This window comes from Sorghum bicolor, chromosome 9, assembly GCF_000003195.3.
Source record: "Sorghum bicolor cultivar BTx623 chromosome 9, Sorghum_bicolor_NCBIv3, whole genome shotgun sequence".
Taxonomy (NCBI): Eukaryota; Viridiplantae; Streptophyta; class Magnoliopsida; order Poales; family Poaceae; genus Sorghum; species Sorghum bicolor.
In genome coordinates, this window is record NC_012878.2 from 57007083 (window position 1) to 57032845 (window position 25763).

General features: G+C 40.8%; 3 protein-coding genes and 1 non-coding gene across 5 annotated transcripts; 3 read left to right on the top strand and 1 right to left on the bottom strand.

The window, feature by feature from the left end:
* On the top strand, positions 6662-10278 carry LOC8074584 (probable glucuronosyltransferase Os05g0559600). 2 transcript variants are annotated; one of them, XM_002440189.2, is made up of 5 exons: positions 6662-7152; positions 7570-8654; positions 8959-9217; positions 9631-9834; positions 9919-10278. In XM_002440189.2, the coding sequence occupies exons 2-4, from the start codon at positions 7729-7731 to the stop codon at positions 9799-9801; spliced, it is 1356 nt and encodes a 451-aa protein (XP_002440234.1). In that variant the 5' UTR covers positions 6662-7152; positions 7570-7728; the 3' UTR covers positions 9802-9834; positions 9919-10278. The 2 variants fall into 2 exon arrangements, with proteins under 2 accessions (XP_002440234.1, XP_021303427.1); XM_021447752.1 differs by having other exon boundaries at positions 6663-7152; positions 9631-10278.
* TRNAS-CGA lies at positions 11031-11112 on the top strand. Its single transcript has one exon. It is a non-coding gene; the product is annotated as a tRNA-Ser (tRNA).
* On the top strand, positions 12709-15004 carry LOC8063582 (60S acidic ribosomal protein P0). The gene is made up of 4 exons (XM_002440190.2): positions 12709-13169; positions 13835-13933; positions 14012-14404; positions 14639-15004. The coding sequence occupies exons 1-4, from the start codon at positions 12843-12845 to the stop codon at positions 14777-14779; spliced, it is 960 nt and encodes a 319-aa protein (XP_002440235.1). The 5' UTR covers positions 12709-12842; the 3' UTR covers positions 14780-15004.
* LOC110429999 (golgin candidate 5) lies at positions 16438-25427 on the bottom strand. The gene is made up of 19 exons (XM_021446784.1): positions 24753-25427; positions 23022-24184; positions 22659-22730; positions 22371-22445; positions 21715-21829; positions 21374-21435; positions 21230-21277; positions 20512-20796; positions 20256-20315; positions 20076-20159; positions 19851-19916; positions 19639-19737; positions 19311-19529; positions 18877-18964; positions 18544-18767; positions 17614-17673; positions 17421-17534; positions 16878-16952; positions 16438-16786 (listed from the first exon to the last, which is right to left on the bottom strand). Exons 1-19 carry the CDS (start codon positions 24895-24897, stop codon positions 16760-16762), a joined length of 3081 nt encoding a protein of 1026 aa, XP_021302459.1. The 5' UTR covers positions 24898-25427; the 3' UTR covers positions 16438-16759.

Consider the following 25763-nt stretch of genomic DNA (forward strand, 5'->3'; position numbering starts at 1 on the left):
ATTCTTGCCTTCTTTTTATATAGTAATTATCATATATCAATAAACTTTCACCATCCATAACTTGCACATTTGCAATTTTTCTTCTAAAAATACTATATTACTATTCAACCGATTGCAATATAGTAATATGGATGTACATGGACTAAGGCCTTGTTTAGATACACCTAAAAACTCAAAATTTTATAAGATTCTCCGTCACATAGAATCTTGCGGCACATGCATGAAGTATTAAATATAGATAAAAAGAATAACTAATTACATAGTTTACCTGTAAATCACGAGATGAATCTTTTAAGCCTAGTTACTCCATAATTAGACAATTTTCGTCAAATAAAAACAAAAATGCTACAGTATCAAAATCCAAAAACTTTTTGCATCTAAACAAGGCCTAAATATCACTATTGTGACGACTTTCGGGAACTGTGAGCACCGTGCCCTAGCGCGTTGTTTTTTTTTTTTGATAAAATGAAACACATTACTATATCATGTAAAAATATCGTGCAACTTTACGGTCTATTTGTATCACACACAACTAACAATCAGATGCTAAAGAATAGTTGTGATTTTGTTTGGATCAAGTGTGTATGCTAAGAATATTGAGAGCAAGACTAATAATAAAACTGGTTGTTGGCTGTATAGAAACTTCAGTCTATTAGCCTATTTATAATAATAGTTATTAGCCGGTTTATAGCCTATTGTCTTTCTCATAGAATTTCTTAGTTCTTGTGCATGCGTTAGTCGTAAGTTTACAATCTGTTTTTCTTCTCTCTTCTCCCCTCTCTTCTCTACGTTAGCGTACAACTCACTTAGGCTAATCTTAGTGGAATTTCATGTCCTAATTTCCAATACATTTATATTTTAGAAATAGTGCGGAAGTGTTTCATTCTCCATAAAACTATCTCTACTTTCATAAACTATCATCATATCTCTTCATCAATATACTGTCGTCATTTCAGCGTTTTCATTAAGATTGATCTTATATTCTCTTATTATAGAGAATATAAAATTGTTACCCGGATATACAATTCCTAAAAGTCTAATCCAGTTGTTTTTAATGAATGTAGTGCGTGAATGTCACGTCCATCTGCTAATGGGATTAGTTAGTGCTTTGCACTTTCACCGGGCGTTCACTAAAGCCAACGACAAAGCATCTTTGGTGTGGACCTATGGACGCCGATTTTATGGTCGTATATAAAGGCTCACTGGTTGCTCCAGCAACTAGAAAGGGGAGAGGTATATGATACTCCCTCGGTCCATAAAAGAATTAATTTCTAAAATTGTTCTAAGTTAAATTCTTTAAACATTAACTATTTTTTCTAAAAAATGCTAAGATTATAGTATCAAATTAGTAAAATATACTTCCATATGATACACATTTTATGTCATAGATGTTGTTATTCTTTTTTATGAATTTAGTCAAACTTTGACTGACACGAATTTTAGGAATTGATTGTTTCGTGGACGGAGTGAGTATATTTTATCTATCCTCAAGAAACAAAACTCTATCATGGTATCAACTCAAACCATTTTAAGTTTATACAAATCTGTAAAACATATCAATATTCATGGCACTAGATAGTAAATTTCATCATATTCATCATAAAATATATTTGAAATTATTTTCATTGCATATATTTTACGCCATAAATATAAATATGTTTTTCTATAATTTTAGTCTAAATAATTTAATTAAGGTCAGAACTAGAATTATACTTTTGGGGGGCGGAGGTAGCATCTCAAGTTGTCGTCATTTCAAATCAATAAAACAGCATTCGCATTAACATACTACAATGTCATGCACAGTGTCAGTGTCACATGTACTTAGATTCTTTGCCAGTACTGTACAACAGTGGGAATGATTAGACAGTAGTTTACTTAATCCCAACGAAATTACTTACAAAAGGTGAAAGATTAACAATAGTAGCAACCAATCAAGTAGCTACAAAATTCGATCCCGTGCTGACTTGATGCCGTCGGCAATGAGTCAATGATCATCCGGCTGAAAAAAAAGTTATATTAAGTACTAAAAACAAAATGGTTAGTTGAGTCGTCTGATGAAGAATTAAGAAACATCACCAGCTTCCAGCTACGCGGGGTCAGTATTTTTTTTTGGTTGGCTTCACGTGCTCACGACCGCAAAAAAGCACGGCTACCACGTCTACGCCGTTGGATCTGTCGGTCTTAGGCAGCAGACGGCCGTGATCCGTCCTTCAGCAAAGCGCCAACCGACGTGGCCACCGCTTCCTCAACAACCATCCCACCAGGCAAGCAATGCCGCTACCAAATGGTAGGACGGACCCACTTGTCATTGAGCACCTACTCTTGAACAGATGCTCGCCGCTAGATCACCCGCTTGATGCGCCTGATGCGCGCCAGCTGGCCACCTGCCGGAGGTGGCGCGTTGCGGTGGGTCCCACCCGGCACCGCTCGTCCCATCACCGGTTTATTTATTTATAGTATGACGGGATTTTTTGTCGTTGCTTTTATGACGGGATTTGCGGCGGCTGCCTGCCTGCCTTGGAATTAGCGAGTTTTTAAACAAAGACTCGGTGGTAATTTTCTGGTATCACCTGCTGCTGCTGCTTCTTTTAGAGAAGAATAGAAGATCTACTAGGCTTTGTTTAGTTCAAACTGAAAACCAAAAAGTTTTTAAGATTCCCCGTCACATCGAATCTTGTGGCACATGTATAAAACATTAAATATAGACAAAAACAAAAACTAATTATACAGTTTAGCTGTAAATCACGAGACAAATCTTTTGATCCTAGTTAGTCTATGATTGGATAATATTTGTCACAAACAAACGAAAGTGTTACAGTACCGAAATTTTTTTCACTTTTCGGAACTAAACAAGGCCCTAATCAAAAGTACTACTGCATTTGATTTCAACTTAGTTTTGTTCGCTTGAACTTATCTACCAAATCTATCAGCTAACAGTATAACATCTCGGTCCAAGGCGTAATAGAATTAATATGATACTCATACCAATAAGTTACAACTTCTTTTCTGAAAACTCATCTTATAAGAACTCTAAAGTTAAGCGTGCTTGACCTAGAGAAATTCAGGGATGCGTGACTGACCGGAAAGACTGATGTTGGTCTGTGAAGGCTAACTATGTCTAAAAAAACTGTCAGATGTAAACGGATCTGGCCTCGTGGAGGTAGGACGTTACAGAATGATATCTTTCAGCCATGACTTTTAGATAACCGAACATGCTCAAGTCGACACATTATTTTTTGTGAAGATTAACTCAGCACATTTGACATATTCCACGCGCGTGTACTATCTATAGTACAAGTCAAAAGGAAATGGTCTTCCCCGACAGAAAAAAGAAAGAAAGAAAAGGAAATGGTCTGAACATCGTGAAGATATAACCCTAAAATACTAAATCGCGTAGAAAAAATGTCACCGAGATGACTTGTTTTAGAAGAGATCATTATTGCCATGACAATGACATGGACAATAAACAAGTCTAGTGCTACCTCTGATCCGAACATATGTCGTTTTAGCCTTTCTTAATATTCCAGTGCTATACATGCACATTATTAGACGCCACATAGGATGTTTTGTTTTTGTGGCAAAGAAATAAAGTGTTATAGCTTTGTCATGAAATTCAACTGTTCAAAATTAATTTTAATAGTTTGGACTCACTTCCATAGACATAAATATACGAAATAATTAATTACTATATGATAGCACTGGATATAGTAACATGATATCATGTCTTGTAGCAGTTGTTTTTTGGTGAAGAATCTGTATCAGAGCATCTCCAAGGGTTTTGCATTTGAGATTTGCATTTGAGTAATTTGCCAAAAAGCTTCAAAAGAGGTATCCAACGGTTTTGCATTTGGAGTTTGCAATTTAGGCAACTTGGCAAATGAGGGAGCAAACTTGGCAAAAATGCCAAGCCGTGGACGACTTTGCAAACCTGATCGCGCGAGCAAAGTCACGCGCGAGAAAAGCGCGCGCACCTAGAGACCTTCTATTTTTATCCTTTGCCAAGTCCAAATGCCAATTCCCTTGGAGATGACCTATTTTTATCCTTTGCATTTTGTTATGGGAGTTTGCAAATAGCAACAAATGTCAAGTCAATTTGCCAAAGCCTTTAGAGATGCTCTGACAGTATCGATATCATAGATTGGGACTATTATTTGACTTGGGCCAATTGATTTGGCTGGGCTGTGGGATATTCTTTAGTGGAAAATAAATAAAAAACCATTTCTAGCAGGGCAAGATTAGTGTGATTTTTTTAGACCTGGTTCTGTGTGTCCAGACACTTCCTATGACAGGTGACGGTCTCGACCGCTGCTAAGCTTGTTTTGCTGGGGGTTTAGACGTCTTTGTTCGCTTTGGCAAGCGTTAGGTGAGCGGTGCACAAATCCTCCCCAATACCAAATATAATCCCCTATTAAGACCTATGATTAGTTAGAACAAAACCTAATCATGGTACTGTAAAGAAAACTCAAAGAATATGCTGAACACATGTACTACAAAAGCACGCTGCTGCTTACTGTTGATGTTAACACCTATGGTTCACAAACAAAAACGCTTTAACATGGACATGTGATGGGGCTAATTTAGAAATTTGACATTGGGCCCACAAACTTTCGAGACAACCAAATGATGCGCAGTAAAGTCTTTTGGTCAATTTTATTCGCCTCGTTCGTTTCGCTAAAATTTGGCTTATGCTAGTGTTGATGTTAAAATATTATGAGAGAAAACATTGTTCTTTTACTGAAAAATATTGCTAATGTAGTTTTTTATATGCAGTTAGATATACACTAGATAAATAGTAAAAAACAATGTATCTAAAAAACCATAACATTTTATAATTTGGAATAAAGGGTACTATGTAATTCCTCAACTATATCAAAACAGTATAAACGATGGGTATTAAGATCATTTGATCTTCCTTAATCCTTGTGCGTAAGTCCCACCTACATTAATTTAAGGTCAAAATGAGTAGTTTCATACTCCCTCCGTTCTTAAATACTTATTATTTTCGTTTTCGTTTTCCGAAAAACAACATTGACTAATTATATATAAAAATCATTAATTATTTATGATACATAATTAACATCATTAAATAAATATTTGAATTTATTTTTCTAATAAATTTATTTAGAGATATAAATGTTATACGTATTTTCTACAAATCGAGTAGAACTTTTGACACGGAAATCAACCGCTATAGTTAATTGGGGAAGGAGGAGTAGGAGTATATCGTTAGCATGATGCGTGGCTATATCTAGAAGACAATGTAGCGGTTTTAAAAAAATGTAAATATTAGTATGGCAGTGCTTGCTATCAAACCAAACACTAAACGTACCACACGTCGAGTTTGAAGGCCATGAAAGGTACATTGAAATAATCTCTAACTTTCTATTGCATGATAATCGCATGTAGACCGTCTCCCTCGCTAGGACGACGAAAGTCAAAATTCATGCACATGACACTGTAGAAACTACTTTGGATTTTGCATCTCCAAAATTCAGATACTACACCTTCTTCTATTTCTATGTAGATACATTCTCTCCATCATAAAAACTAATAATTTAATTCTTACTTTTATGAGTCAAATGATTTTAATTTTTACCTGTTATATATATATATATATATATATTGATACCAAAATTATATGCTACTAAATTAATATCATTAGGGCCTTGTTTAGTTCCAAAATATTTTACAAAATCGACACTGTAGCTTTTTCGTTTGTATTTGACAAATATTATCCAATCATAGACTAACTAGGCTCAAAAGATTTGTTTCGTCAATTTCGACCAAACTGTGCAATTAGTTTTTATTTTTATCTATATTTAATACTTTATGCATGTGTCTAAAGATTCGATGTGACGGAGAATCTGAAAAATTTTATAATTTTTTTTGGAACTAAACAAGGCCTAGATTGTTCATGATATACACTTTTATATAGCAAACCTACCTAGAGATATAAATGTTGATATTAATTTCTTTCAAACTAGTCAAAATTGAGAATATTTATGATTATATTTAAATCGACTTAGGCCGTGTTTAGTTTCCAAAAAATTTTGCAAATTTTTTTAGATTTCTGTTACATCGAATCTTACGGCACATATATAGAGCATTAAATATAGATAAAAAATAACTAATTATATAGTTTATCTGTAATTTATGAGGCGAATCTTTTAAGCCTAGCTAGTCCATGATTGGACAATATTTGTTAAATATAAATAAAAGTGCTACCATGTTCATTTAAAAAGAAATGAAACTAAACAAGGCCTTAGATGTACCATTGTAACAAGGCCTTGTTTAGATCTATTTTTTTTTGGATTTTGATACCGTAACATTTTTGTTTTTATTCGACAAACATTGCCTTTTCATGGAGTAATTAGGTTTAAAAGATTCGTATCGTGATTTACAGACAAATTGTATAATTAGTTTTTATTTTTATCTATATTTAATGCTCTATATATGTGTCACAATATTCAATGTGATGGAAAATCTTGAAAGTTTATGATTTTTTGTGATCTAAACAGTCCCAAGCTCCAAGATTTCCTTGTGCCCATTTGACCAAGTCTTAACCTGCGGTACAAAAGAACACCGTGCGCCGCCCTAGCAGCACGCGGGAGTCGCCAACAGTAACAGCGGTCACCGTCCGTAAAACCGCAAGAATCCAGGGGCTGGATTGCAACCGGCGACGCAACGAACCTCCGCTCTCCACTTCACCGGACCGACCGACGGCGACCGCCCGCCATTTGTTTACTCGTCTCCCTCCCCTTCCCGTCCGCCTCCGCGCCCGCGGAGCTCCTTTTTCTCTATCCACCCATCCCCTCACCAACTCCTCCTGTCTCGGTTTGCGTGGAGAGAGAAAGCGAGGGAGGGAGGGAAGGAGAAGTCAAGCCTGAGCCGGGAACAGCTCAACAGCACGGGCCGCGGTCTCCGAAAAGGAGAGGCGTGGTGGGAGGGGGAGGGAGAGGGAGAGGGGGGCGAGCCAGCCAGAGCTAGCCACCTCCACACCGTGGCAAGCGGCAGAGTCGTACGCGAAGCAAGCAGCCCCCTGCATCTGGATCAGGCGCCCTCGCGCCGCCGCCGCCGCCGACGCTTCCTGCTCTCACCGACGTGGATTGGAGATCCCGCCCAGGCCTGGTTGCTCGTCGTCTTCCTTCGTCGGTAAGGAAGCCTTTTGCTTGCTTGGACGGGTTGCTGGCTTGCTTGCTTTGCACAGGAAGCATCCGATCCGTGCACCTATAGTTGCGGTGCGGATAGTGCTGCGGGCCTGAGCGGTGGAGTGATGTACGTAGCAGTTGATTTTCCGAACTTTGCGGTTTCAGCTGATCCCCCCATGCCCGTTAGTTAGGTCCGCCTCTGCTTGTTTAGGGAGAAATGTTTGGTTTTTCCTTGGTTGATCTTCTCAAGTTCTTAGAGCCATATGTGCCTTTACCTTTGGATCTTGCTCTCCTGCAACTTGGATCGCTGCTCCAGGGAAATGTTTCAATTTAGCCTGCTTTATCGATTAGCTTGAGCATGTGTTGATTGATCTTGAGCTGAGCCCAGCTGACGCACTTCTCGCAACACGCTGTTTTGCAGGTACAATTCAATTGATTACCTCATCAGGGGAAAAAAAAATCTGTATCCACGGCTTCACATGAGTGAAAGGGATAGAAAGTGCAGCAACCGTGGACTAAAGGACTCGTGCTTTTGAGTAATTGCGGAGGAGTACATGCATCACGAAGCCTTGATTCTGGAATGGTGTCCAGTCGAAGGAACAGCGGGGTTATCCTACGGGAAGGGTCGGTTAGGGACTGGTCTGAGTTCAACGATCCCTCGCCGTCTCCAAAACTGCTGTATTCGCAATCCTATGTCGCAATGAGGGGGTTGCTGGCCTCGTTGATCTCCTTGGATTTTTTCCTGCTGTCAAGCAAGCTAAAATCTGCTTGTGCGGCTATGACTTCCCAGAGGCATAGTCGATCACAGGAGAGATCAAAATCAAAGGGGTTGAGCTGCAGGAGAGTTGCAGTCCATCTGTTGTTCTTTTTCATGGTTGGCATTTTCATTGGGTTCATGCCTTTGTTCTCTGTTGATGTTTACAAGAAAATAGTATCTGAAAACGAGAGGCTTCCGTTCCACGAGGGTGTGATTGAAACGGAAACGATGGGTACTAAAGTTAAGGAGTTGGAGACAGTTGTAGTAGAGAAAGAGGTCGAACTGATTGACGAGCCTCAGGTTCAAGAGAGCCCTCCAGTTCCTGCAATGTTGGATGATGAGGCAGATTTTGCTGAATCGTCACCTGCTTTACCTGGTATTGAAGAATCTGACATTGTCGCGAAGAAGCTGCTGATAATCGTGACAATCACTTCTGTTCGGCCACAGCAGGCATATTATTTGAATCGGCTAGCCCATGTTTTGAAAGCTGTACATGCACCTCTTCTATGGTTAGTGGTGGAATGGCCTGAACAGTCCTATGAAACAGCAGAAATTCTGAGGTCTTCTGGGGTTATGTACAGGCATCTTGTATGTAGAAAGAATACCACGAGTGTACGGAAGATTGCTGTCTGTCAAAGGAATAATGCAATCTATCATATCAAAAGGCATCACCTTGATGGTATAATGCATTTTGCTGACGAAGAGCGGTCATACTCAGCTGATGTATTTGAAGAAATGCAGAAGATCAGGTCAGAGCTCTTTTCCACATTTTTTTTTTGCCCGTACTGATATCTGTATGAACTTATTGTCTACAAATTGTTTTGATGATTCATAGTAAACAGTTAAAGATAGTTTTTTATTGACATGTAAGATTGTAAGCATCACATAATCTTGATTAGTTTGATTAGATGATGGAGCTAGAAAAGCACAATGCTCCTGAAACTGCTAACCAGAAGTTTCAGGTCAAAACTCAAAAGATCTGCTAGCTATATTTCAGTGGAATTAGATGAGACATCCGGCTTCCCAACTCATGAGATGTGCTATGTTTTTCAGGCGCTTTGGCTCATGGCCTGTAGCAATCCATGTTGGAACAAAGTATAGGGCAGTTTTGGAAGGTCCTATTTGCAAAGGTAACCGAGTCATGGGATGGCACACAGTCCAGACGGCTCAAAAGAAGAGTTTGACTCGTCGATTCCCAATTGGTTTCTCTGCATTTGCTTTCAACAGTACAATGTTATGGGACCCTCAAAGATGGAACCGCCCACCAATGGATTCTGTTATAGTCCACTCAGGTGGAAGAGGTGGTTTGCAGGTGAGTTTGTTTTAGTGCAAACTGTGATAGTCAGATTACAGTGGTTTTTTCACATAGCTGATGGAACTTCTGTTTGTGTGAAGTCAGCACTTATCTCAGTTAGAGACTGATCCTAGTTGCTACTTAGTGAAATATCAGTTTACAGCTCTCTATTCCACTTATAGAAAGGACTGATTTTGTGGTGGAATAACATATGGTAGAATTTGGTTTTCCAGTGAAATAATAGATTTTTAATGGAGGTAAAATCAATAGATAAAAACCATATTCAAGCAAGTATTGCCACCAAATGGAAATGTGCCATGACCATCTTTCTTGATGTAGAACAAAGCTATGTGATGAAAAGTTATTCCCACAATTGAGTTCTACTTTATCATAGTATCATATAGATGGTCTGACCTGACGTGTTTTTGCAGGAGTCACGATTTATAGAAAAGCTTGTTAAAAATGAGCGCCAAATAGAGGGTCTTCCAGACAATTGCAATAGGGCTATGGTCTGGAATTTCAACCTGGAACCTCCTCTACTGAACTACCCCAGAGGCTGGGCAATTTATAAGAACCTGGAAGCTGACATGCCTGTAATATAGTTTCCAGCTGCTGCACTATGCCTGCTCCTAGAGGTGATTTCTCCCAGCAAGGCAGAAGTTTGAAGCACATCTCCAGTGGCATGATAGCTCTAAATTTCAACTCCCTGTTGTTATCAGGTGTCCACTTAGGCTGCTGGTTCATGCCATCCTGAACAAGTTGCGCCAAAGATTACATGGATATTGCCTGCTGAGATCTGCTTTCAGTAATGTCGGGGTCCGTTGCAGTGACAATCAAGACAGGATTTCCCCCACCTTTTAGTTTTGTGTATTCCTTTTATGCTCTTTATTTTTTTTCTCCTTATATTCACCAGCTAGATACGCCATGTAGACTTCTTTTAGGCTCTTCTTTTTTTTTTCATACTGTGTTACCTTACTGATGTGAAAGCTCTCTCATACATTGCAACTGTTTAAGAGGAAAGGCAAAATACCGTCTTGATATGTGAAGAGATTCAAACAAATCATTTCTTCTTTTTTTTTTGTCGTTTTGGCTTTTCATAGAGTTGCTTTGCCACAAGGCAATGGCATTTGCGACGCTATGCAACTACGCTTGTGATCTGTAACAGTGAGGTTGGTTCTGTTTGAGATCAGATTTCTCTCTTTTTTTGGCTATTTTTGAGACCAGATTTCTTGGTGGCATTAAAAAAACACTCGGCCGACACAAGTCAGGTGTACTGAACGGCGCATCAGTGAGCTGGTCACATTTTCCTGCTGCAAGACCTTTTTTTTAGGCCTGTTTAGATACACTCAAAACTTTATAAGATTCCCAGTCATATCGAATCTTGCGGCATATGCATGAAGTATTAAATATAGATAAAAAGAATAACTAATTGCACAATTTACCGGTAAATCACGAGACGAATCTTTTAAGCCTAGTTACTCCATAATTAGACAATGTTTGTCAAATAAAAACGAAAATGCTACAATGCCAAAATCTAAAAACTTTTTGCATCTAAACAAGGCTTTAATCCATTTCACGGACCAAAGTTCGATTCCGGAGGACAAGGAAATCAGACACATGGACACTGTAAATTGGCATGTGCTAGTACATGGTATGGAGTTGAACAACCTTGCTAGTACCATATCATATCATGTACTAGCACATGGCTATCTCAGCTCGAAGGCTTGATACGGTGATCTTGCATGAGAGTACGAGAACCAGTTATAAACAGATTTATAACTGTACTTTATAATTATAGTATATAGGGCATGCTTTCGACGACATCACAAGCGTCGATATGTCCGAGTGGTTAAGGAGACAGACTCGAAATCTGTTGGGCTTTGCCTGCGCAGGTTCGAATCCTGCTGTCGACGGATTAATACATTTTTTTCTGTCATCTGCATTTTTTTTTTCTCTTGAAAGAATCTCTTCTTGTTTTTCTTTTTACCTCACTCATCTGTCCTCCATGCACAGTTTGTCACTCGAGCGCCCGACGACGATTGAACCGAGTGAGTGACTGGGCAGCCGATGAAATTGCTGAGCCAACGAGAAAAATAAATACCTTTTTTTTTGTGAAAATGTGTTGCTTTTCAAATTTGCATACTTAGTGCAGGACTGACTAGCTCGACTTTAGCACTTATACCTACTACAGTACCAGGTAGCTCTAATGATAAAAAACTGCAAATAGTTTGAGGAGAAAGTACCACAATGACGCAAGCTCTCCATCATTTTGACGAAAGTGCTAATTCAAAAGCACTTGGGAGTCATGATCCTTAGACAATAATAGGTTATCTTAATACACATATATCATATTTCGAGAAGCCAACCAATCTTTAGTTGATATCATTAGATTAGCCACATCACCATATATTTCCTCAGTAAATCTATTTAGAGTTACAAATGTTAACACTATTCTTCCTATAAATCTAGTCAAATTTCAAATCAGTTAACTCATTAAAGTGTGAGATGTTCATTTATTTTAAGATGGAGGGAATATGAAACATTGACACTTTGGCGATAAATTCAACAATACTAGGACAATGTATTCCTATATGAAATCACTATCGATGTTGATTTGTATGCTTGGTAATGACGTGGACAATGAGACTCCCAACTAGGTTGTAGCCTGTAGCGTTGGGGAAACCCGAAGAGGGCCATTTGTCACGTTCCTTAAAAAGGAAAGCAAAATAGGAAACAGAGAGACACACCTTCCTTGTCCAAGAAAGGCAGAGAAATGGCAAGATAACAAAGAGACTGAAAACTATCCAACATTTTTTTCAATTAAAATATCTAAATATCATCGTTCTTTGTTCTAGGTTTCTCGTTAGTTAAGGACCTAGCAAGGAGAACTCTCCACAGTATACATTAGACATAGGCCATGTTTGGATACTCTTGCTCAGCTGGAGGTTAGAGTTAGTTTCTAGCCTAGGACTAGCCCTAAACTAGCTCTAGTTGAAGACATGTTTAGATACAAGGGTTAGAATGACAATAAATACGACAGTTCGGTGTGACGGCGGATTGATCGCCAGGGAAGAGAATAAGGTCGATCCCGTGCGGCCTGAGTTGGAGAAAAAAAGAATTATTGTGGGTCCAACAGAACTAGCCCAAATAATCACCTCTTTGGAGGGGTTAATTTTTTTGGGTGGGCTAGTTGCAAAAAAAAAAACTAGCTCTAGCCCTCATAGTTGGCTATTTTTAGGCTAGTTCAGCGTGAACTAATGCAAACTAGCTCTAGCCTCTAGATCTAAACATGACCATAGAAGCTATTAGAAGATACACATATAGATAACAAATTTTAGTTAATTAAATGACTTTCCAAATAAATAATTAGAAAATAAGTCTAGTGTCTATAGAGAATGATTTGTGGGCCCTTTAGGCCTGCATGCAAGTCGGTTTGATGAGACCCAGCCCAATAGCAGCCTAGTTAGCGACCTCGCCTCCGTCCCTACAAGCTACAAAAACCCACGGCCGCCGATCGCCTAGGTTAAAGCCGTCCGCCTTTCCTTTCTGAAGGCTTGGTCCTCCTCCTCCTCCTTTGTATCTAATCTATCTCCACTCCACGGGTCCGTCCTCCACTCGTTAGGGTTAGCTTTCCTCTGCAGCGATGGCGATCAAGCGGACCAAGGCGGAGAAGAAGATCGCGTACGATAAGAAGCTGTGCGCCCTGCTGGATGAGTACACCAAGGTGCTCGTCGCCCTCGCCGACAATGTCGGATCCAAGCAGCTCCAGGACATCCGCCGGGGCCTCAGGGGCGACTCCATCGTGCTCATGGGGAAGAACACGCTCATCAGGCGATGCATCAAGGTCTACGCCGAGAAGACGGGGAACAATGCCTTCGACCCGCTCATGGACCTCCTCGTCGGCAACGTCGGCCTCATCTTCACCAAGGGCGACCTCAAGGAGGTGCGCGAGGAGGTCGCCAAGTACAAGGTGGGTTCGACTTTCCTCGCATCTCCTGTTCCTTCCCTGTCAGTGTGGTTTGTTTGCTCTAATGGATAAGATTGCGAGTTGTACAAGTATGCATGGTTGGTTGATCCCCGCTGCAACTTGTTGTTCTGAATATGGATTTGCGAAATTTGATAATGGAAATTCTGTCGTATTGTTTATGTACTACATCTAAAATTGATTGACGTGGAATTGTCAGGATTGATGAACACCTGGCAGTACTGATTATTTTATTTGACTAATTATTTTATTTGAACTTGATAATTCAATCGGTGATCCGTATGGTGGTCACATTACTTTTTGTGTTGTAGCAGTTGTTTAGGAAGGCTGTGGTCAGCTGTGCTCCATAACTCCATTGTGTTGTAGCAGTTGTTTAGGAAGGCTCCATGTCATTAACCGACGAGCTTCATGATTATGAAAAAACATCTTCATGGTTGTGAAAAAAAACATCTCTGGTAGAGGCAAACGAGGTCAAGTTCCCAGTTCATGTTACAAATTTCTGTTATTTTTCTATGTCGTTAGTTAGACACGTTATATTGAAGTATTTGTGTTATTTAGCAGGATTTGGGCTATTACAGACATAGTATCACTGTCGATCTAATGCTTATCTAGAATACCAATGACATAACTCTCATTGTGTTATGCCACAGGTTGGGGCTCCTGCTCGTGTTGGGCTTGTAGCTCCTGTTGATGTCGTTGTTTCCCCTGGCAACACTGGGCTGGATCCCTCTCAGACCTCTTTCTTCCAGGTGAGCATAGCGAGCAATACATCTCTGTAACACTAACAGTTACGTGATGGTTACTTCTCACTCTATTGTTTGTTTCAGGTGCTTAACATCCCCACCAAGATTAACAAGGGTACTGTGGAAATCATCACCCCCGTGGAGCTGATCAAGAAGGGTGACAAGGTGGGCTCATCCGAGTCTGCCCTGCTCGCCAAGTTGGGTATCCGCCCCTTCTCATACGGTCTTCAGATCGTCAATGTCTATGAGGATGGGTCAGTCTTCAGCCCCGAGGTGCTTGACCTGACTGAGGAGGACCTGGTTGAGAAGTTCTCCGCTGGTGTCTCCATGGTTGCCTCTCTGTCCCTGGTGGTCTCGTACCCGACCCTTGCTGCTGCGCCTCACATGTTCATCAACGGGTACAAGAATGTGCTTGCTGTTGCTGTGGAGACAGACTACTCGTACCCGCACGCTGACGAGATCAAGGAGTACCTGAAGGTAACCCACCCCTCTTGCTCCTTACAGTTGTGGCGTTGGAATTGTTTTGAGTGACTGAAGCCCTTGCATAGATCTGCTTTGGCTGCTTGTTTCGAGAAACTTAGAAATGTTCTGTAGAGATATTTCTTTGTGCATAGCCTATCACTTGTGCAGCAATTGAAGTGATTAGTGTACATTTGCAGTTGGTTCTCTGAGATGGTCCGATCCTAATTTTGTGATGCTGCTGAATTGCAGGATCCAAGCAAGTTCGCTGTTGCTGCCCCGGTTGCTGCTGCTGACTCTGGTGCTTCAGCTGCTCCCAAGGAAGAAGAGAAGGCGCCTGAGTCCGACGAGGAGTCGGATGGGGAAATGGGCTTCAGCCTTTTTGACGACTAGAGCTGATCGTATCAGCAGGCTGTTTTGGCCTTTGCTTATGAGCAACAAATAACTATTTAGCTTGTTATGTGCTTTTAGTAGACAGAGAATTGGTATCGTTCCTTGTGAATAATCGACAGTGCTATCTTGCTAATGTTGGGAACTTGTGTCGCTATGTCTCTATCCTTGGTTTTGATGTGGCTTTTGCCCTGCATGCAAAATCAGCTGCCAAATTTTCCGGCGGTCCATGTTTTCGCTGTTTATGATATATTTTCGGGAGACTGGGGGATTGGCTTGGCGCTAGTTCCTACTTGCCAAGTGCTCAATGCTGCTGAGCTGAGTATGGATATGAGTCGACTAGCTTTTCCTTTTCCCTTTGGTTTGCTGTCTTAAGTCAAACTTTTTAAATTTTGACCAAATTGATAGAGTTGTTTTAAGTCAAACTTTTAAACTTTAATCAAATTTATAAAAAAAATACTAAGATCTATGGTATAAAATAGTATCATTAGATTTTTCCAAGATGGTCATGTTATATCGTAGATGTCGTCACTTTTTTTATACAATGTTCAAACTTAAAAAAGTTTGACTGACATGGATTCTATTAATTGATTTATTTGAGGATAGAGGAAGTATTATTTACTTCATCTCAAATTATAAGTTATTACAAGAATTTTAGAGTCAAAACATTTCAAGTTTGATCAAATTTATATGGTAATATAATATATGTATGACACCAACTAAGTATCATTAGGTTCTTCATTAATTAATTTTTTTCTAAAATTTTGGTTAAACTTAAAATGCTTTGACTCTCCACAATTCTAAGAATGACTTGTAATTTAGGATTGAGGGAGTATTTGTGTTCGCTTCTGCATCTTGCAGCTGTAGGTGCAGCAGAGCTAGTTTCTTTGACGGGTGGGAACCTGAAAGTTCGGTTGCCCGACGCTTTGCCAGTTGCCACCGTTGGAAGCATACCAAACGCTCCATGCCGGCAACGAGAGATCCCAAACCTAATGCAAAGGCACGATTCCTCTCCTTATCACTTTATATCACGGCCTTCTCCCCGCGGCCGCCTTCGTTGGCACTTGGCACGCGATGGCGCACCACCTGGGCCTCCTCCTCGTGGCGCTCCTCTACGGCTGCGTCTTCTCCGGCGGGCTCCTCGTCGCCGTCTCCCTGGTGCTGCTGGCCTCCCTCGTGGGCGCGCTGCTCGCGACGCTAGCGATCGCCGCGTCCGACGCGCGCAGGGTCGTGGGCCTGGCCGCGCGCGTCGCCGACTCGGCCGCGGCCGACCTGAGGCTGGCGCGCGCGGTCACCGCGTACGCCGTGGTCAAGGCTGCGGTGCGCTTGGCGCTCGTGGTCCGGCCCAAGATTGGCGCGCTAGCGTCGCGCGTCAGGAGCCTCGGCACGGAACGCTGGCAGTACTACAGCGTGGCTTCGGCTTTGTCCTTCTGTAGAGTTGCGCACTACACTGCTGTAACATGAGTGCATGACAAATCTTTCATACATTTCAAACGAAATTTCTGTACTTTATATCTTTGGTTACAAACTAACAATTGGAAAGGAAATAAGAGAAAAGGACGGAAACTCAAAGAACAAAACTAGCGATAAAAGGAACTGAACTATTGCCTTCCACAGTTCCACATCATCTCCAAGAATGGAACTGGCAACATACAAGAAGGGACAAAAAGAGCTCTCGATATTATTGATTGATTGCATTCCTCTGAGGGACACTTGCAAGTGGATTCAAATTTTCATACATTTCAATGGAAACAAATCACAAAGAATGCGCGTAAAACTGTGAAACTACATCTAGTATACAACAACGTATCATCCTAAACCCGACCACGAAGGTGTTTAGACTTTAGATGTATACAAAGGAATATTTTCAGTGCCGTTGTATGGTCACAAAACTTCAAAGAAAACCTGCTCAAGTCGTAGACCTGTCTTGCCTTGCCCGACCACTGGACAAGAATTAGATGGCACGACAAATCCTTACCAGCACTATACACGAGCACCCAATGCCTGGAGCTGTTAAGAAATAAAACCAGGGTTTAGGGCAACAACACTTTAGGCCTTTGCAATGGAAGGTATAAAATAAATGGGCAAGCAAGCTTCAAACCTGGCTAACAAGAAGATCGACCTGCTCCCTGTACATCTCTTTTAGGTCAACAATATCATTTCTTAGCTCCTCCAACTGCAAAACAGCATCAAATTAAAGTAAGCATATAATAAAAGGTATTTTTACACAGTAAAAATTATTTCAAAAACATAGAATAAATTAGATCACTTCTTATTTTCTAACTGAACTGCAGTGTTCGAAATCCAAACTGTATGTTGTTACAACCATTGTTCATAATCTAGCTTATAGCTTACCTAAATGTTAACCAATGTTTCTGCCTAACTCTTGCTTGAGTTCATACCCCCTCTACACTGAAAAAAGTTTTGTTTCCCCACCCTATAAAACAAACTAGTTTTTGTCTGACTGATAAACATGCAATATTCATAAGCTTATGCTTGTTGGCAGAGTTCACCCAAATAACGTTTAAGCCTAGTTTGGTCTAAGTACCCCGAAAAACATGTAAACAGAAACACAGCAGTTAAACCAAGGGTGCTTTGTATAGCTTATTAGTGAAGCTTATGATGTGTAGCATAGGAGCAACACCTCTTCATCACGTTCCCCCATGAGTTCTAGAGCTTGAAAGTGCCTTTGTTTCAGAGCTTCCAATTCAGCCCTTAAGCCAGGCACAGCTGCGGCTTCCGTCCGTAACTTTTCACACTGCATAAAAGTTCAATTCAGTTTGCACACAAAAATATAGATAGAGGTGTAAAACACTCATTAGATCGTCAGGATTTACTTGTTCTGTCATTTTCACCAACTCCTCTGCCAGTGAATTCCGAATAGATTCCAACGAGGCCTGAAACACACAACAACATTACTTCCAAGAAGAAGACGCAGATCAAATCCGAGTAACAAAAATGATAAATGAAAACGAATAATGAAGTTTGAGTGACTGCTGTCTTAATGAATATTATAATAAAAAGTATGAAAGAAATAATAGAACTAGAAAGGTCGCCAGCAGCCCAGCACATATGACTTCAAATATTGTAGGAACATTTCTTTATCAGAATATGATCAAGACCACCCGAAGGAATAATTTTCACTTCTGAACATGAAAGATGTGTGTGATGCATGAATATGAAGGTGCTAAGGATTTTTAAACAAGTGCAAGATGGGGCACAGGTTGGCAGCAGATATCATTTTCTGCCAAGTGCCAATAACTTCCCTGCTAAATTCTAGATACTGCTCAGTAGAAGTTAGCCAGGAAGACACTGAACAAAAAAACTAGACCAACCAGGAGGAACAAGGAAGCTTTTATTTCAAGAAAATTGACACCCAATTTGCCTCGACAAGTATTTGAACGTGGGAGGTATAGGTGTACGACCACACACAAACAACTGATCCACAGAGAGAGAGAAAACAGTTTAGGCCCAAAAAAAATGTTGCCAAATCATGTCTGGCAATTTGGAAGTTGCAAAGTCAGTTTTTTTTTTTTTTAAAAAAAAAGCTGTGTGAAAGATATTTTTATGGACATGAATGAACTTAATTACAAGAAAACTCATCAATTAATTTGCAAGCTTGTAATTACTGCAGCTCGTAGTTCTAATAATCAACTACCACATCAAAAAGTTTACTATGATTGTTTACCAGCGAGACAAAGGTGATAAAACTTGGGGTGCTAACTAAACAGTTTGAGGAAAAATATCAGAAGGATGCTTATACATACCAAGCGAGACATGTAAGAAGCAAGTTCTCCATCCTTTTGACGAAGTGCTGACTCAAAAGCACTTGGAGTCATGGTCCTCAGATAATACGACATATTACTTTCTGAAGACATTCGCCTCTCTAATGAAGCATTGTCAGATAAATCCAACGATGCTTGAAGGAAATGGCTTTCTTCTAGGCTATTTATACTGCCAGAACTAGACAGCTTCCTGAGAGGGGCATTTCCTTCAAAGAGCAAAATAGGAAACAGTTAAAAAGAATCGTAAGGTAACAACGAGAGGCAAAGTTGGGTCTAACTCGCCTAAATTAATTGGTATGAAAATAAAAGGCATACTTGTCTGATCGGGAAGTGGAACTTTAGGTGCTTCACGGGAAGATGTTTTCTCAATTTCTGCTCTGGCAGCCTTTTCCCTTTCAAGGTCCTGTAATTCATGAAAGAAAATATCACATACATTGAAATTATGTTTATTCAAGTACCAACAAGCAACTTAAACTGATCTGATCATTTATGACCTTTTCAGTAGCAACAATATGATCAATGACATAAAACAAAATTGCTTGACTAAGAAAAAAACAATGGTCCTAAAAAAGGCTTATACCAGAGATCAATGTTTGTTTTATATGACATAAACTAACCATTTTACTAAGTCATAAATTCTAGAGAAATTAACAAAATTGGCAGGAAAACATCACTTTCATACAGTCCTAAAACTAATAACATACATAGGTGGTCCAACTATTTTTTCTGAAACTATCGCAATTAACTACCTTCTCAAGCAGTTCCCTGTGTTCTGCAGCTTCTTGCAGCTCCTTCTTGTGCTTAGCTCTAAGCTCCTTTATCTCTTCTTCGAGCTGTTTAGCCCGTCCTTCTTGCATTGCTGCCTCCTCTTTAATTGTTAGGTACTCCTGTCTACTTTCAGATGCTCTCTGCCTCTCCTTTTCAAGAGATCGGCTCAGCTGTGTCTGCTCTGTTCTAAGAATTGTAATCTGCATGACTCAATAGTCACCCCAAAAATTACTTGACTGTAACTCTGAAAGTGAGGTTTTAACACTAATATTAGCATATTTTTGTTTTGCTAGAAATTGATACACCAACCTGGGTCTCAAGAACAGTTATCCGGGATAAAGTTTGCGACAGTCGCTCATTTATAGACCGCTCCTTTTCTTCTGAAGCAGCAGCTTTAGCTTCTGCTTCCTGCATATTCAAGCAAAACAACAGATTATACATGATGTGTTAAGAAAAGACAGAAACCTTATAATTCAAGTTTTCTTCATTGCATTCATGCACAAGATATTTTTTTTACAAACCTGAAGGCGAGAGTTTAAGGTTCTCTCCACACCAGCCCAAGCTTCTTCCCTTCGAGCAGCTGTCTCCTGTGAATATTAACATGCAATTGATTAACTGAAAAAGCAATACAAGCGGACAAGTCCAATATGGAAATAAAACAGAAGTGCGACACATAGACCAAGAACAAACAACAAAAGAAACATGAAACAAGTTTTAATAAAAGGCCAAATACAGGGGACCAATACCTGCATTGCTTCAATTTGCCTTAGGAGCGGTCTAGTAGACTCGGGAACTTGTGTCACTAGTTCATTATAACGAAGTTCACTGGCCTGAAGTATTAAAAAATAAAATAATGAAGAAAGTGAGAAATGGTTCATTACCATTTTACTTCTTGACAACAGTTAACAAAGAAGCGCCTTGCTTACTTGATACCGCTTTTGAAGATCATCATAGTCCCTTTTTAGTCTTTCTTCCCTGAAAGCAGCCTGAAACAACCACAAAGAAACAGTTAATCAATGAAACTGACATCAGACGGCTATACAAGGTAGATGGCCAAATAGATCATTGTTATTGAGGCAAATAACTAAATGGCATAGATTATATTTAGGTCCACAAGTAAAGTACTCCTACAGTCTTACTTCTATTGACAGTTAAGAGAAAAGATCTGGATATAACATTTACCTCCTGTTCTTGTCGGGTGAGAGAATGCCTCAACTCCTCGATTGTCTTAATCAGCATATTTTCTTTTTCACCAGCTTCTCTTAAAAGGTTCTCCAGTTCAACTTTGGCTTCGCTGTTGACTCTTGCTTCAGCCAATGCCTCAGCCTCTTTAGCTGCATTAAGAGCATTGGTGTAGAACTCCTTCTGAGCTGCAAGTTCAGTCTGATTTCTTTCTATTGTTTCTTGAAGCAACTTCTCAGTTGCTGCCTTGTCTCTCTTAGTGCTTTCAACCTTAGCCTCCTCAACCTGCTTAGTCATAAATTGTCAAGTACATGCTTACTTTTGTGGACAGAAAATTAAACGAAACATAACATCTTGTTCAGGGCGCCAAACTAACATTGCTCCATCTATCTAATCTAAAGATAATAAGGGGGGGAAGCTTAATTGCAACTAAAACACAAAACTGCAAACAACCTGGTAAGCTTGTTTGATTGTAACTATCATGAAATACAAATGAAGCACAGTTTAAATGGTATCCACTGCATCACGTCAAAAACAGAAGTCATAAGGAGGGGGAAAAGGAAAACTGATTTCATATTATGAAATCCAGCAAAGGTACACATTTTTCATGATGTTCCAAAAGGTAAGCAGAATTTAATCACATTGCATCACCAACATCAACAGCAAAAGAACTTGGTTTGGATCATACTAAATATACCAAGTTAATATTCTTTTTTACCTGGATCCTTGAGTTCAGACGTTGTTTTTCTTCTTCAAGCTCACGAATCTAGCTTCAACAAAAGAACGAAAGAAGTACTATAATTAGTCATACTGAGGAAGGCATTTTTATCATCTGAACAAAGCGTAGAGTTCTAGTCCATGCCTGTGCTCTCAGTTTTCGTATTGTAGCTTCTTGCGCAGCTTGTTTTTTGGATAGTTCTTCACCTGTTTATTAATAAAAACAAGATGTTGATGTCAGTAGATTGCTCACCTATTTGTGCATCTGGAGTAAAGCAGAATAAGAAGGGACATCACGATATGATGCAATATATGGTGGTACTAGTGCAGTAGTGCTTGAACGGGTCATCAGAATTTCAACAAATGAAATAATTGTTTGTATATTCACGACATTATAATGGGACAGTTCTTTGAATAATGAGAATCTAACATTGGTTCACAATAAACATAGTAGAACAAGAATAATATATACTAGGTTCTACATACCTTCAGCCATGACCTGATTGATGATCTCATCCTTTTCTTTCAAAAGAGCAGCTGCATCACTTTTTTTATTCTGTTCTCTCCTTAGTGTATCACGCTCTCTGGTCAAGGCATACACCTATATACATCAAGGCACACAAATGATAAAATTTATACCCTACGCATGAGGATAAGATGATGTATAGATGTCATGAAACACATCAAAAGAAAATAGTTCTATACTTTGACCCAGGAAACAGAAAGGAAAGAAAAAGACACAGAAAGGTGTTGTAGTAACTTGTGTCGTTCTGGCTGTGGCATTTCAATGATCTCTTCTTTTCTAATTTTGAAAACATGCTAATGATCTTAACAATGCATCTTACTATTGTTTCTCCTTTTAGCATTAAACACTGTCTGAACAAAACTGAATTAGAATAAATGCATGAACAGCCAAATAAATCCTCAACACTAGCCGCTACATTGTGTACCTACCCCTTTTAAATCGTAGCATGTCCAATAAATCCTCAATACTAGACGCTACATAATAACATGTCCAAATCATAGCATTGTATACCTACCCCTTTGAAATGGTCACTACTACCAAATCTGGAAGCCATATGCAATCACCAATTGGCAATAGAAATATCTTGTAACAAGAAGAAAGTGGTTATGTGCCTCACCTTCCTTTCAAGAGTTGCTACTCTTTGGTGATATTCATCCTTAAGTGCATCCATTTCGGCTTCAGATGACTTACTCTGGATCATATCAGAAACCGATCAATCAAAAAATTTAAAATGTGGTAGTGCTCTACAGCACTAATGATTGATACAGAGAATACTTTTTCAACATTGATCTTGTTTATTTTTCACATAGTTTTATTTACTAAACTTAGTAGGAAGTACTAAATTCAGACATTATAATAACTGCGGCTGCAAGGCAAAATATGGAAAATATGCTGACAAACATACCTTGAGATCATCGATTGTTGATTTTAGTTGTTCATTCTCATTCATCAACCTTGCAATTTCATCAGCTTTGGACTGTGGAAAGAATTACATGCTGTTAGGCGATCAAAGAGCTGCGTATGTTGAAACCAAATGACAAATGGCACCAGGACCTATTAAATGTTTCAACTGTACTAATGTCCATGCAACAATTATAAAACATGAACTATACAGAATTACTAAAATGCTTCCCTTATTTTCCACAGAAAAGTACAAATTCACAGATTTAAAAGGTTCACTCCCATGTGGAGTACCTTTTATAGAGTACAACTCCACAAGCTTTAACTGAATTGCTACCACACAGATTTGGGCATGTGGAAATGATACCTGGGACTGTCTTGCAGCACCTTGCAATGCAGCTTCCATCATCTTCATTTCACGTCTTAATTTCTCTAGCTCAGCGACAGAAACAACAGAGCCCAGAATTTGAGAATCTGTGCTTCTAACAGATTCTGGAATCTTTTCTTCTTTTGTAAAATCACTTGCAGGACCTACTCCCCCAAGTCCAGCAGGTACATCTGTCGAACTGACCACTGACTCATTCTGCAAATGTGAATCATGCACTGCAGTTATGGACTTTGACGTTAAGTCTTCAGGTTGCTCCATTACATTATCCTCCTGTACAACAACAGATGCTTCCCCTGCCTCCATCTTATTCCTTTCATCCTCACTTTTTTCAGTATTAATATTGCCATCATGTAATTTGACTTCAAGATGAGTAACTCTGTCTACTGTATCGCTATTCTCCTGTGGGCTACTGAGTTCTTTTGGGGCATCATATTCTTGAGCAATCTTGTCGTCAGCTTCAGTTATATTATCTGGACTAGCTAGCGTGGATTCTGCTGGTTGTGACTGAGAGGCGTTCCCATCAGATGTGTCTTCCTTTCCTGTATGAATAGATTCCCCTGTTTCGGTGTCACTTGATTTATCTATTTTGGTAGGCGACGAAGAAGATGCACTACCATCAGGTAAGTCTCCGGCAGACTCTCTAAGCTGATTTGGCTCTGATTCATCACTGGGACCAGAATGTTTACTATCTTCATGGTCCTGGTTTTTTTCCACTGTTGAAGGATGTCCTGGAGATTGTGATGTTTCTGGCGCTTCAGCATCACCCACCTTTAATGCAGGTGCCTCAGTGGAGACATCAATTTTTTCTTCTGCTACTGAAGGATGTGTTGGAGTTTGTGGTATCATAGACTGCTCAGAAACATCTGCCATAGAAACAGGTGACTCATTGGAGATACTATGAGATTCTTCTGATTTTGAAGGCTGTTTTGGAGATGTTGTTCCTGATACTTCAGAAGGATCTACCTCAGATATCTGTTTCTTAGTTGGGGTGCTATGATTTTCTTCCTCTGCTGACAGATTCTTTGGAGATTGTGGCTTTTCTGATACCTCAGTGCCATCCTCCTCACCATTGTGTCCCATGAAAGCCATGACAGGATTGAAGAATCCTATTCTATCAGAGTTGGATGTCCGCGATCCTGATGCTGCATTACCAAAAAAACGAAACATTTTATTTGAGCATCCAGATGGCCATGTGAACAAAAATACAATACTTCCACTGGGAAGCTCTTAGCCAGCACTAGCAATCAGTGAAAAACAGGCATGCATAAAGCCATTGCTTGAACCGCCTAAACCAATCAATCCTACATATATCAGCAATTCAGACAGAGTGAAAAAGTGTTACAGTTCCAACACTTTTAAGAGGACATAAGTTTGAAAAGATGCCTAAACCAATCAACAGTACAGAATTGAACAGACTATAATAGACTGAATTTTGACTACACGTGGAAATTGAACAGGTGGTAGGCGCTTTTTTTTGTCAAAATCCAGTCACAATAAGCAAAGAACACATGTCATTCTCCACAAACAAGGATCTGTCAAATATCAATTGGACATAACCACTAACACCATTGACTACCCTATCACAGTGTCATATCAACAGTTACAATGTTAATACACAGGCAACCACGCACCAATGCACCCCCAATACACTGAATTAGGCGAATGGCAGGACAGAGGATTGCAGCATTAGTGGCCCCGTGTCGTACGTACCTTCCTCATCGTCGCGCTTCTCCTCTAGGCCGAGCGCGCTGTCGAAGTTCTTCTCGATGTTCTTCACGCTCTCGCTGATCTTGTTGACGGCTCCGGCAATGTCCTGCAGGCCGCCGAGCGACACCTTCCCGGACCACCACGCCATCCCAGTCCCCGGACTCCGATCACCACAGGCTCACGGCCTCCACCACCGCACCTGGCGGCCCTAGATCTCGGGCCGATCCACCGGCCACACCCTATCCACGCGCGCGGGCGGGAGCGGGATCTGGACACCCCGCAACCTCGCCTCGGTGACCAGATCAGCTGAGCCCGCCAGGCGCCAGACTACGTGAGGCGGGGAAGGGGACCGAGCCGACGCGACCGCGGAGCAAGGGAAGCTCTTCAGCTCAGCGAGCTCCCGCCGCGCTGTGGCGAGTGGCGAGGCGGGAGGGGAGATGTAGCTGCTGCGGGACAGCCGGAGGGAGGAGTGCGTAGGGTAGGGTTGGGTTGGGTCAGGGAGCACAACGGACGGAGAGGAGGGAGAGAGTGCGTTCGGCCGTTGGCGCGTGGGGGCGCCGCGTCGGCGTCGGTGATCGCCCGCGCGCCCGCCTACCCCCGCTCTCGGCTCGGTGCAGTGAGCAGTGGATCTCGGCCTGAACGAGGAAGACGAACGGGGAGGTGCGGGTGCGGCTCGTCCCGTCGCTCCAGGCCAGCTGCGTCATCACCAGGGCACGCTGCCTACCAGGGCCAACCAACCGGGGCGCCGTACAGTACAGGGCAGCGTGGGCCGTGTGGACCTTGTCGACGAGTCGCTCATGGGCTGTTCCGGCGTGCAATCCAACAGAGGTTTTGGGCCCATTTGGCCTGTAAGGCGGTTGGACAAGCCCAAGCAGATTCCTCCAAAAAAAAAGGGTCTCCATGTTGGTAAGTATTGCCAGGTCAGCTGGCAGCAGAATCAGGAGATGAGGATAAGCCTATCCAGAGCAGGCCACGTGGCACACTCCCTATGGGTCTCTCGGGCATCTTCGCGCC

Coding starts and splice junctions, on each gene's coding strand:
- LOC8074584 (XM_002440189.2), top strand. CDS start 7,729: ATGGTGTCCAGTCGAAGGAACAGCGGGGTTATCCTACGGGAAGGGTCG. Junction 8,655..8,958: donor GAAGAAATGCAGAAGATCAG/GTCAGAGCTCTT, acceptor TATGTTTTTCAG/GCGCTTTGGCTCATGGCCTG. Junction 9,218..9,630: donor GTGGAAGAGGTGGTTTGCAG/GTGAGTTTGTTT, acceptor GTGTTTTTGCAG/GAGTCACGATTTATAGAAAA.
- LOC8063582 (XM_002440190.2), top strand. CDS start 12,843: ATGGCGATCAAGCGGACCAAGGCGGAGAAGAAGATCGCGTACGATAAG. Junction 13,934..14,011: donor CTCAGACCTCTTTCTTCCAG/GTGAGCATAGCG, acceptor TGTTTGTTTCAG/GTGCTTAACATCCCCACCAA. Junction 14,405..14,638: donor AGATCAAGGAGTACCTGAAG/GTAACCCACCCC, acceptor GCTGAATTGCAG/GATCCAAGCAAGTTCGCTGT.
- LOC110429999 (XM_021446784.1), bottom strand. CDS start 24,897: ATGGCGTGGTGGTCCGGGAAGGTGTCGCTCGGCGGCCTGCAGGACATT. Junction 18,768..18,876: donor TCCACTTCCCGATCAGACAA/GTATGCCTTTTA, acceptor TGCTCTTTGAAG/GAAATGCCCCTCTCAGGAAG. Junction 17,535..17,613: donor TGGTGAAAATGACAGAACAA/GTAAATCCTGAC, acceptor ACTTTTATGCAG/TGTGAAAAGTTACGGACGGA.